The sequence below is a fragment of the Fundulus heteroclitus genome, chromosome 1, assembly GCF_011125445.2.
Source record: "Fundulus heteroclitus isolate FHET01 chromosome 1, MU-UCD_Fhet_4.1, whole genome shotgun sequence".
In the NCBI taxonomy this organism is placed as follows: domain Eukaryota; kingdom Metazoa; phylum Chordata; class Actinopteri; order Cyprinodontiformes; family Fundulidae; genus Fundulus; species Fundulus heteroclitus.
Window position 1 is genome coordinate 31190086 of NC_046361.1, and position 12384 is coordinate 31202469.

The 12384-nt window shown below is 42.9% G+C and overlaps 1 protein-coding gene across 5 annotated transcripts in view; it reads right to left on the bottom strand.

The window, feature by feature from the left end:
- Positions 1-82: 82 nt before the first annotated feature.
- Positions 83-12384, bottom strand: part of LOC105935207 (membrane-associated guanylate kinase, WW and PDZ domain-containing protein 3) — a 92080-nt gene continuing 79778 nt past the window's right edge. For 2 of the 5 annotated variants that reach the window (XM_036140788.1, XM_036140796.1), the window contains 6 exons: positions 11912-11974; positions 7327-7527; positions 7149-7225; positions 6910-7056; positions 4858-4996; positions 83-1830 (listed from right to left, as the gene is read on the bottom strand). In XM_036140788.1, coding sequence (XP_035996681.1) covers positions 803-1830; positions 4858-4996; positions 6910-7056; positions 7149-7225; positions 7327-7527; positions 11912-11974 — 1655 coding nt within the window. In that variant the 3' untranslated portion in view covers positions 83-802. Of the gene's footprint in view, positions 1831-4370; positions 4475-4857; positions 4997-6909; positions 7057-7148; positions 7226-7326; positions 7528-11911; positions 11975-12384 lie in introns of all 5 variants that reach the window. The other 3 variants (XM_036140801.1, XM_036140807.1, XM_021323110.2) reach the window with 3 other exon arrangements.

Below are 12384 nucleotides of genomic sequence, written 5' to 3' on the forward strand. Positions count from 1 at the left end.
ATGCACCACATTTTGAGGTCGTAATGTGACAAAATGTTAAAAAAGAAAAAAGTTTATGGGATGCGAATACTTTTGTAAGGCACTGTATGTTTACAAAAGGTATGTACCGATTTTCACATCATCGCACAACAATAAAAACGATCTGTTACCGCTTATTTGTAACGTACACATTTGTCCGGTAAATATATTTAAATATATAGACTTATCATGACTTTTTCGATAAAGGTATACAAATCAGGGCATCTCTAGTTATATTTACAATAAACTCTTGACTTATTTCTTTACAGATATTTACAGAATACAGAAACTTCAAAAATAAAAGGGGGGAGGGGGCTCCACACGCACACACACACAGTAAGACTTTCTGTACAGACATGTCACACAGATGCAGTGGAGTGCATATGGACGGCTGATAGTCTGGGACAGTCGCGGCGTTTTTATTGCTCAGTTTCTTCATGAGGTAAAAGTCTTTGCCGTTATCGAGAGCGGACACTCACAGAGAAGCCAGTGAAGCGCCTGAGTGGCTAATCAAAGTAAGGTTTTGAACTGAATATGCTACAGCGCCCTGGAAATACATTTACCATGTGGGGGGGGGGGAGGGGGGGCTGGAAGCTGAAATGTGACGTAACATCACCCAGACATCAGCTGCAGAAAGGCACAAAGAATACGAGCTCTACTGTGTTAAAGTGACTCAGAAAAGGTTGCTGCTAGTTGCAGAAAATAAGTCGAGGTGGGGAAACAGGATCTGGCGCGGGGGGGGGGGGGTGATTTAAATGCTGTGGGATTTGTTCCCGAATAAGAATCAGGAGAGAGCGCTTTTTCTTCCCCTCTGCCCTGTCCCGTGTTTATCATCTACGAACTGAACCAGCCTGCGCGGAGCCGGCACAAGCCACGGGCCCGGCAGCTTCCCGGCGGCCACAGAATGGCCTGAAATGCTGGCGGCTGACAGGCTGACATCAGACTGACTGTCCCCAGACTCTGACTCGGCCTCCCACAGCTGGTCTGCGGACTGCGCGGAGGTAAGGAAGGAGAAGGGCTCCTTCTGCAACGCTGGATCTACCACGGCGACGCCTGGTAAAGGCCTCTCAGAGTTCACCGACTCTGCGTCGTAGCTTTCCCCGTCCTCATCCGGCTCGGCTCCCGGAGCCTCACCCTGGAACCTCTCCTGCTCCTCGCCCCTCCTTAGGCCCCTGTACTCTGCGGCCATGTCCCAGTTCTCATCGGTTCTCGCACCCCAGTTTTCCTTGGGTCTGGGAAGTCTATGGATCGGGCTTGGAATAGGTAGGAAAACATCGTCATCTCCTTCACTCTCTAGCAAGTCCACTCTTCCCTCCAGTTCCTGCAGTCTTTCCTCCTGCCACTGCTCCGCAGCAGATGCCTCAAGCTCCTCCTCCTCCTCCTGCCTCTCTGTCCTCCTCCTCCTCTCCTGACTCCTGCTTTCTCTCCCTCTCTGTGTGCTCCTCCCTCTTTCCTTGTCTCTTCTTCTACTACTTACTGTCTCATCATCATGACCATAATCATATTCCCTGATAATATCTCTTGGTAAACTCTGAGATCTCCTTTTCCTGTTCCTCTCCTTATCCTCCCGGGACCTCTCCCGCCGCTCGGAGATGGGGCTCCGTAAGCGTTCTCCTCCTACTGAGCCCCTTCTTCTTCTTCTGCTCCGTCCTCTGCTCCTTCCCGTCCCATTCTCCCCCGCGTCTCCGACTGATCTGCTCCTCCTCTTCTGCTTGGAGCGACGCCCCCTCCTTCCGGCGGAGTTTACTGCAGCCACACTCTGCTCTTTGGGGTTGTACAGGAGGGAGGGGGAGGTGATTCTGTGCTCACGGGCTGGACAGGTGAGGAGGAAAGAGGGAGAGAAAACGAAATGAGTCGGCAGATAAGTGACAGAAAAAAAACAACAACCTAAAATCTTTGGCTGAAGGATTTATGTCGTCTACAGTCTCTTGCGGGATTCATGGATTGTTTCCATTTTGTCCTTTTCATTTTTAATTTGGGGTTTTATTGAAAGGTACAAGACAAAGTAGTGCATAACTGTGAAAGGGAAGGATAACTATATATATATATATATTACGACATTTTTTTATTTTATTTATTTCCAGAAAAAAGGCTAATCTGAAGGTGTGGCTTTCATTTGAATCGAGTCCCGTTTACTCCTACACCCTCTGAACAAAGTCCAGTAGAAGAAAATGCCTTTAGAAGTCTCCTAATTTCTAAGCAGAGTCCACCTCTGTGTGATTTGAAGTTTGATAAAAAAATATTAAACTGCATCCCAAGGATCAATGACACACCTGGCAGATCAGAAATATGGTGATGTTGGTGTTTAAACTAATCCATGCATTTATTTTTAGTAGAATTGATTACTGCAACGGTGTTTTCACAGGTCTGCCTAAAAAAAAGTGGATCAGACAGCTGCAGCTGATCCAGAACGCTGCTGCCGGCGTCCTCACTAAGAATAAGAAAGTAGAGCACATCACCCCAGTTCTAAAGTCCTTACACTGGCTCCCTGTATCTCAGAGAATAACCTTTAAAATACTTCTGTTAGTTTACAAATCCCTGAATGGCTTAGCACCTAAATACATCATAGACTTGTTATCAGTGTATCAACCCTCCAGACCACTCAGGTCTTCTGGCTCCAGCCTACTCTGTAGAACCAGGGCCAGACACGGACAAGCAGCATTTAGTCTTTATGCTCCACTTATCTGGAACAAACTCCCAGAGGACCGTAAAAGTGCAGAAAGCCTGAGTTCCTTTAAATCAAGGTTAAAAACCTTTAAATGTTAATGTTGAAGTTTGTGGTCCAACTTGTCTAAAGCTGTATCTGACCTGCTGCTACTCTTCCAATGCAGTGTATTCTCCTCTGTAATGTTTCCCTCTGTCTCTCTAATGCCTTTCTTTCTTTTCTTTTTTTTTTTGTTCATGTACAGCACTTTCAATCATCTTGTTACTGAAAAGTGCTTTAAAAATCAAATTGCCTTGCCTAAAAGCAGGGTCAGGCTATAAAACATGATCCCAAGCTTTGGACATCTCACTGAGCCCTGTTCAAGCTATTGTCCAAAGATAAAATTAGTTTTGTCCAACAATTAAATGGGTCGTCCACAAATCTGGTTTTTATAGGAGAGTGACATGGAGAGTGCCATAAAAAAGATCCATTAAAATATTTTTCTTATTTGTTAATCCTTAATTTCATCATTACTGTTTATTGTAGTAAAAAAAATTAAAAAATTCAGCATGTGAAAAAGGTTTTCACACAATGTATCAACATACAGTATAGACACCTTTAATGTTAAGAACTCCAAAATGTATGTTAGAGTCCTTTGTGCAGTCTGTTTTGTATTTGCATGTAAATCTGTTGTAAAAAGTCATTTAAAGTTTGCTACAAACAGAGGGACAAATGTGGGAGAAGATGCTCTGGTCACAAGGAATTGACTTTCTGACCCACAGGTAAAATGCTACATGTGGCAGAAAGCTAACACTGAAAATCACCATTGGCGCTTTAAAACATGGTGGTTACTTCTTCCCAGAAAGGGAAGCTGGCCATGCTTAACAGCAATGTGGCTAAATACAGGACAACCCTGGAATAAAACCTTTAGTGGCTGGAAAAGACTAGAGACTAGAATGGAGGTTCACCTTCCAGCAGCAATATGACCCTAAACATACAAGTAGAGCTACAATCAAAGGTTTAGATCCAAGCACAGCTATTTGTCAGAATGGCCTATTCAAAGTCCAGCCCGAAACCTAACTGTGGCAAAGGCTTAAAATAAGTTAGAGCTTGAGCTATTTTTAAAAAAGGTAGGAAAAAAAATCACTTTCTACATTTGGGAAGCTGGTGTAAATTGCAGCAAAAGGTAATTCTACAGACAATTGTGGCTGAATACAAACGTATTTTAAAACCTTTCCTTAGAAAAAATAAAATAACTAATGTCTCTCTTTTCTTCCATTTCACAGTTATGCACTAATTACACAATCCCGACAAAATACATTGAACTCTGTGGCATTAATGTGGCAACGTGGAAAAGAGCTCATAGCATAAGTGTTTTACAGCTCTTTAGGTCAGCTTGAGTAAAAATGTCTACTTCTTAATTGTAGTGCACCATTAATTAGCCTTACAACATGTATTTAATCATCAGCGTGCTCTGAGATTATGCAGTTAATACCTTTGTATACTCACAGATTATGAAGCCGAAGCATTCTGCTTAGAGGCAAATTGGGAAGAAACATAATGTTGCACAAACCTACATCACTAATTGATCTCAAAATCTTCCAGTGAGGAAGTCCAAACGTACACTTCATGCTATCTTCCACTAAGTTCAGACAGCAGTGATGAGCATTTAAAGAGAAGTAGAGAGGCAGAAAATGGGAGAACTAACAGGAACCATTACCAACCGCGTATTCTCTGTCCGTCCAATGACATAGAAGCAAGGCTCGCCTAGCTTGGAGTTGGTCATACATAGAGACAAACTGGAGAGCTCCACTGAGTCAAAGAAAAGAAAAGAGTGGACACAGAGGGGCGTTTGAAAAGAGGAATAAAATGGAGAACCAAGGCGGGCCACATGCACAGGGAGAAGGTGGTGTGGAAATGTTACCAGAAGGGGAAGGTTTTAATGAAGCAGAAAAATTATGAATTCAAACGTGGAAGACATCAGAAAGGTGGAGGAGAGAATGAAAAAGTGGAAAAAAAGTATTTTAGTTAGTTATTTTTGGGAAAAAAAGAGAGGAATTGAGGAAATAGCACCCGAAAGACATACGTATCACATAAAGTTTCTCGTCATTTAACATATTTCTTTTTAGTCATGTACCTGAAATGCTGAATGCTGGCGCTTTTATCTTGGAAAATTACCAAAGTGTGCGTCTTACCATAATCAGGCACGTAGCCGTTGCCCCTCTTGAGGACCAGGTGGATTCGGTGGCCTCCTCGGCGGATCATCTCCACGGCCTGGCTGTGGGTCATCCCGGTCGTACTGTCTCCGTTGATCTCCACAAGCTGGTCGCTCACCTGCAGCCACAGCATCACAGCATCACTTTAGGTTTCACCCGCAGAAGGAGAAACAAAGGAAAGTGGGCATATCACCCACGACCCCCTCACGGTGGCACCAGAGTTTTCAAAAATAATCCTGTCATATTTTACCAAAATGTTACCACAGGTTTGCTCCTTATATTTTAGATTAGATTCAACTTTATTGTCATTACACAGGTACAGGTACAAGGCAACAAAATGCAGTTTAGGTCTAACCAGAAGTGCAATAGCAGCAAGTGCAGGATAAACAATGGTTCCATAAGTACAGGACATGGGTTTTTACTGAATAAATATAGAAATGGATACTATTATAAACACAATTTTACTGATAGATTTGTCCTATGAGTATAATTTATAGATAACTTTTATTGTGAACTAAATTTACAGCTGGATATGTACCGAATATAATATACAGGTGGATTTTACTATAAATAGACTCTGACTCGTCAGTTCTTTTATCTTACAGAACATTTGCAAACTTTTCAGTGTGCACAGTAGCTTTTTTTTGCAAACTGTTTAACATATGTTGCTTATGTCCAATCTCTTGTGATGTTTAAAACAACAAAAAAATGTTCTGTTGGCAATCATTTTATAGGATTTCTGGAGATATTTTCAAGACTCCTGCCTTGTTGCTCGCATCACCCCAACTTTGGCAACCACTGTTATGGAGTCAAATTTAGGGTTTCAGGGAATCAGCCTCCAGTGAGCGCATATATGAAGCTTCAAAAACTGTCGAAATTTAATTTTTTAAACTCACTCTTATTAATTAGCGCATACTATAGCAAATATAAACCCATTCCAAAAAAGTCTTAAATAATAAGAATAGATTTTATTTGTAATGCTCTTTACATTTACAACGAATTTCAAAGTGCTACAGACAATAGAAAAACAGATAATAATATAAGAACAAGGACATTAAAATGCAATATAATATTACAATATACGATACAATATATTTTCGTATTTAAAACCCTAACTAAAAAATTTAATCAAATCCAGCCTTTAATTTACGTACCAGTATTCAGTGTGGAAAGTAAATTCCATGTTAAAATTCACATTTCAGACATTTCCATTCCTTGTAAAAAACATTTCTGCGTTGATTTGGGCATATTTTTGAGTCATTGTCCTGCTAAAAGACCCAGTGATTCCCCGTTTTCAGTTTTTCAGATTTCTATTTACGTAAAATGGCCTGATATCACAAAGATTTCATGGTGCTGTGCAGCCTAGGAAGTCTTTAGAGGAGAATCCGCTCCTCAGCATCACACATCCTCCACCATACTTTATAATGGGGAAGAGTTCTTAGTCTCCTCTGACTGAAAGCACAGAGTTAAAAAGCCCGAGGAGTGTTTAGGGAATGTTTAGGTTGTGTCTCCCAGAGAGTTGACATTGGTGACCAAAAAGATTCCTCTTTTCTTTAGTTAGACTTTACCTCCATGACCTCCTTACTACGTGTGATGCCAAAATCACCCAGTCTTTATTTATGAGAGTTCGAGTTTCTTTAAAGATTTTTAATTATTGCTCCGACTGTAGATATGGGCAAACGCTGCTTTCTTTGCAGTCATTTACCGACGGGAAGTACAGCACATTTCCGCCCCACTTGTATACCATGTTCTCTTACTTTTCACTTTTGGAGTGTGTCTAAAAGAAATGGGTCTCTATTATGTCACTGATTACTCATTAAGATTTTTGGTTTAGATTTATCCTATAAGAATCAGTAGAGGAGAAAATAATAACGAGAGCTAATTTTATTTTTGCCTGCTGAATGAATTTAGTCAAATTTAAAATTTTCAGTGCTGCTGCAAAATCAGTTTAATGTACTTTAGGACTTATTACACACCTCTGCCGGGGGCCTCAGTAAGAGCGAAAGGACTGACACTGTGCAAACATCGTACCTGTATCTTTTGGCTCCGTGACGCAGGACCCCCCTCCATCAGTCCCAGGACATAGAGGCCCATGTTGTACTCACTTCCCCCTCGGAGGCTGAAGCCAAAGCCTGAAGGCCCCCGATCTAGGTCCACGCTGTAATACCTGGAGTCACGCTGGGCGGCAAAGGAAGAGAGGATGAAAAGGAGCCGTGATTATTCCCATCATGCTGGAAGGATGGAAGTCATGAGGGAATGGTAGTCCTTACCTTTGGGCGTGATCTCTGACCCTTTCTGCTTCTGTGACCATGATCATGGTCGGCAGGTTCTGCGTTATTTGAAGCATCTGAGACGAATGAATATTCTGGTTAGATCAGAGGCTCGGAGCCCGGCTGTATGTTCTCGTTCTGCAGGCGGGTGTGTGTGTGTGTGTTTCTGTGCGCTTACGGGTGCTGGGCCGGGGCACGATGGTTAGCCGGAGAGTGTTTCCTGCCCTGCGGAGAATCTGAGCGAGCTCTCGATGAGGCAGAGTCACCACCGAGCGGCCTTCCACGGCCTCCAGACGATCTCCGGGCCGGATCTGGCCGCTCTTTGCTGCGGGGCTGCCGCGCCGGACGGTGACGAAGCGGTGAGGAAGAAGGGACGCGGCTGAAACGAGGACAGACTGGATGAGTTAAACTGCGCTAAACGGGAAATTTTATCGAATCGCTCAGTTATATTTAATACTTTAAGTATCTAGCATCACCGATTGCATTTAAGAGCAGGAAGAAACAAGCCATAATGAAGCCCTGGGCTGTTTTTTTTTTCTTTTTTTGGCTGGGTTTACCCTATAAATTACTTCAAATGGGAGCTTTTTCCTCACAATCACCCTCTTTACATCCTTGAAACATTCCTTCTCTGGTTCAGAATCCATCTTTCATCCTATCTCACCTTTTTCTGGCACGCTACCCCCCCCCCTTTTGTTAATTTGTCTTTCACCTCGAGAACAAGGAAGCTTGACCAGAAGCCTTCAGGCAATCGTGTTCTGCCCTGAATCGTTCCCTCAAGAAGAGATTTGGGATTTTTACACTGAAGTGTATGCACCGTCAGTAAATTTCATATTCTGCTGTTCTACGATCTGCAAACTTGCAGGCTGTCTGCATTAGTATGCTGCCCGTGTATGAAACAAATTCACTGCAACATTTTTTTTTTGTGTGGCATACACTTAAAGGGAAAGTTTAGGTATTTTTTTTTATAGAGAGGTTCTGTTAAAAGATTATGAGCAGTTTATATCTTATCTGCATTTCTATTTAGCATCAAACCAGATTAGATGATCCAGGATGGCACAGCTAACAGCTTGCTTACAAACAATTATCCATCCGTATGTTTGAATTGGAGGCTTATTTACATAGAAGCTAAAGATGATCGTTTTACAAAGGTAATGATCATCCTGTATGGAGCACGGAGCATGTGAAGCTTTTCCAGTCAGAGTAACTGTCTTTTATGAAAATAAAGTGTGTAAAACAAAAGCACAAATATTATAGCAAATTAAGGTAATGCTTATTGAATTATGTGTACAGCGCCTAATTCTGACCAGAAAGACATTTCATGTGCTGCTTTTTTTTCCGCCTCCTACCTCCACTTCCTGTCTAAACCACCACTGGCTTCTTTATAAATTTAAAATCTGACAAAAGTTGAAATACCATTCACACAACCCACTATGGTGCTTGGACAAGTTTTAAGGGGGCAGAAGTCAGTTTTTGTCTTGGTCCCTCTTGGTTAGCTGTTAGCTTTAGCCTTCACGATCAACTACTCCAGATTTATACTGAATGAGGATATCAAAAGTGTTTTCTTCTGCAAGTAAGATATTTACTGCACTAGTTAAGATTTATATTAATTCTATGCTTCTCAAATTGTTCCACGATTGCAACTGGTGGCTCTAGTTTTGTCATTAAGAAGAACATTGAGGTGTCAACCATTTAATGCTGAATGTTGACCTAATAACTGGGATTTGGAGCAAATAAGCTACAGGCAAAAATAAGAGTTGTTAAAGCAGAATGTTATGACAATTACAAGATTTGAGGCTGCATTTTGCACAATAAAGTTTTACCATTGACCACCTATTTTGTGCGCATCCGTAAAGCTGTGATGAGGTTCATTTGCATTAGTTTCTTGACAAAAATCATGCCTTTTTCACCCCTTTCCATTCAGCTGACGATGAGAGTGAGAGAAATAGGCTGAAGTGGATCCCTGTCTGCATTATGGGACCCGCTCTGCCTGCTGTGCATAGATACTCGTGGGCTCTTGTAGGTGGCGGAGAGAGAAACACTTGTCAGCGGGTTAGAAACAAAAAGACAACAACTTTAGCTCAAAGTTTTGTCCTTTGAAACACATTAGAAACCGAATAATCAACAAGTCATATCAAAACTGTCATTTTGTAATGAACTGTATCTTTATTATGGTATGTATTTAGAGTCTCAGATAAATCGTTTAGCGTTTTTTTTGGTGTATTCTTCAGTCAAGTGTTTCTCAGTGTAAATCTTAGTTCCTATTTCCTATGATCTGGTCCTTTTGCTCACTCTGTCCCACCCTTCCTGTTTTGTTTGCACTCCTTGTTCTAATATTTCCCCTTCTCGGTTATGAATTTTGAGTATTAGTGACTATTCAGTTTGCAGGTTCTTGTGTTTTAATTTCTGTTCAACAGTTCCTCCATCCGATTCCACAACTTGTCTGAGGACCCATCCATATGGAAATGAGATTAGGTGTATCTGCAAAAGTAATTTGCCGTTTAGGCTGCCCATCTGGGCTGATGTTTTGGGAATCTGTAAACGATCATTCTTGAAAACGGGTCCCGGACTGGATAAATTTCAAAACGCTGGGTTATTGTTTCTGTGTGTACAAGTGAGCCACGTCCTTTCTTTGTAGCTTCGCCTCTCTCTGTAACTCGCCTACACCACACTCTCATAGATAAAAACAAAGATGGCGCCCTCTGGTGTTACGTTCATGCTTGGTTTTGTTATGGTTGTTAGTAAAGTCCTCGGATTCTAACTTGCTAACGGGCCTGCTGTACACGACGTTGAACATGTCTAAATGTTTGTTGTTGCTGTGTTTACTTCGCAGGACTTGTCAGCACATGCCTAGTGTTACTGTGGCAGTGTCACAGTGCCACCTATGGGCCCGGCATACCTACTACAGCTTTTTCAGCGGCGCCGCGTCCCTCTCTCAGGTGGATGTATATTTTTTTCTTGATGAAAATTACTGTGTTCGTTTTTCCTATGGTTTCCCACTCAGCTGTTTTCTCTCTGCTAACTCACCTGGTCTAAAGTTATTGTTTTTTTCTTAAATTCACATAAGAGTAGGGCTGTTTCACAATAAAATGGAACGGCCCTACTCTTATGTGCACAAATGTGACAATATCTGCCTATATCTATTCTTAAATGGCTAATTTCAATGATAGGGACAAAAGAAACTTCCTTGCACTTCCAAAACATGAACTACATATTTAAAAAAAAAAAATTATGTGGGAAACAGTCTTGGCTATCATGGACTCCCAGACTCTGCACTGGTCCCACTCATGAGCTGTAATAAACAAAATCCAATAAGTGCAATAAACAAAACGTGTGAGACAGGGGTCCGAGATTATATGCAGCTGACTGGCTTGTTGTGATTCACCAGTTTTAGCGTAAAAAAACCAGAACCGGCCTCCGTTAGCTTATCATCTACTCAGTTCCTCTTATCGTCTGTACGACCAGATCGCTCAGATTCAGGCTCAACGCTGATCAGTGTAAGGGGTCGATGAGGAAAAATACTGAGCGGCTAAGAATTAAATGTTGCTCCAATAATCTCCTTCAGCAGCTAAAAAGCTCCTTACAGTTTTTAGCTGGACGGCATTCCTCTGCTTGGATGTGAATCGTCTGGTCTCCCCCCCACACACACACACACACACACCATCCCTGCATTGAGAGCAAGCTGCGTTTTGGTGACAGCTGGCCTCTCCAGGGTCCTGTCAGTGGCCTTACGTAACCTAGAGTAAACATTTTAAGGCTCACATTTAAGCCAAAAATACAAAAACCGTCGTAGCTCTCGGGACGCAAAAAATAGCCCGTCTGAATTAAATTTGAAATGCTTGTTAACCGATTAAACCTGTAACGAGCGGGCGGAGAATATGCCAAAGGAGATGAAGTGCATGTCAGACAGGGATGATGATTCAGTTAAAAGGCAACTCGGAGCCCAGAAACATCTCCAATCAGGGTGTAATCTGGGTGACCCAGGCAGAAACGGCAATCAGGTCAGATCAAAGCCAAGGCAGATTTAGACATAGTCTTCTTATCATGCATAATACATCAAACAAACAGATGAATAAACGCACCAAACGGCACCATTGTGCAGACACACATGCCCACTGACTCACACGCCGGGAGACTGGGACCAACATGCTCGGTCCCAGATGTAGAAAAAAACTGGCACACACACACACACACGCACGCACGCACGCACGCACACACACACACACACACACACACACACACAGCTGCATGCAAATGCACAGATTTTTTTTTATTGTGTATTTTTCTGTGGGGTCTTTTCCCCCTTGGCTCTCTGAGCTCTCCTGTCCACAGTAATCCCGCTGTGGTGTGTCCTGCAGTCAGCCTCTGAAACGATGCACCGATCACCATTCATGAAAGGTAACAGCCCCCTTCCTCTGCCATCATGAAGTCCCCCCCTGCAGCCCATATGAAGCTGCAGACGTAGACCGCCAAGCTCAGGCAGGCTCTCCAGTACCAACCTCCAGAAAGTCCTGCTTGAATCCACTGCATGTGTCCTTCTCACAGCTCTAATACATAAATCATTCCCACATCAGCACGCCGTGACATGCAACAGTCCCGTCTATAAACGCCTGCCCCCGTCGCAACTAAAAAGAGCCACAACATCAACAGCATCTGGCACCCAGAACACGTGACCAACTTTCATGCGGCTGACACACGGGACCGGGCAAAACTTCGGAACATGCAAAACACGAAGCGAGAAGCCGAGCAGATTGAAAGATAATTACGTTTAGACTCTTTCACAGTTTTCAAAGCAGACTGCAGTCTCTCCAGCATGGCTCTTTGCTTAGCTAATGCAACCAAACAAGGAAAAGAAAGAAAACAATAAAACAAAACAATGTCCTTTTATTCCAAGTCCAGCAGCTTGACAGCTCAGAGGTCCGCTTGCAACAGGAGCTAAAACACAGGCTGGCAGTCCCCCCACTGTTGCTCCGCAGCGAGGCAAATGTTCAGCGTAGCATTTCCCTTGAGCATTCAGAGGGTGGTGGAGAGAGCAGGGAGGTAAGAGGGAGGGGGAGAGAGGGAGAGTTTTAATCTTCTGAAAAACCAGACTGGACGCTTTTACTGCAGAGTGAAACTGGGGGGGGGTGAGAGACGGCGAGTGGGCGGGAGCTTATGAGACGAGCGGCAGAGAGGGGGAGAGAAAGATGGGACATAAGGAAAGGGAGAAGGGGACAGAGGGGAGTTCTCGACACAATAA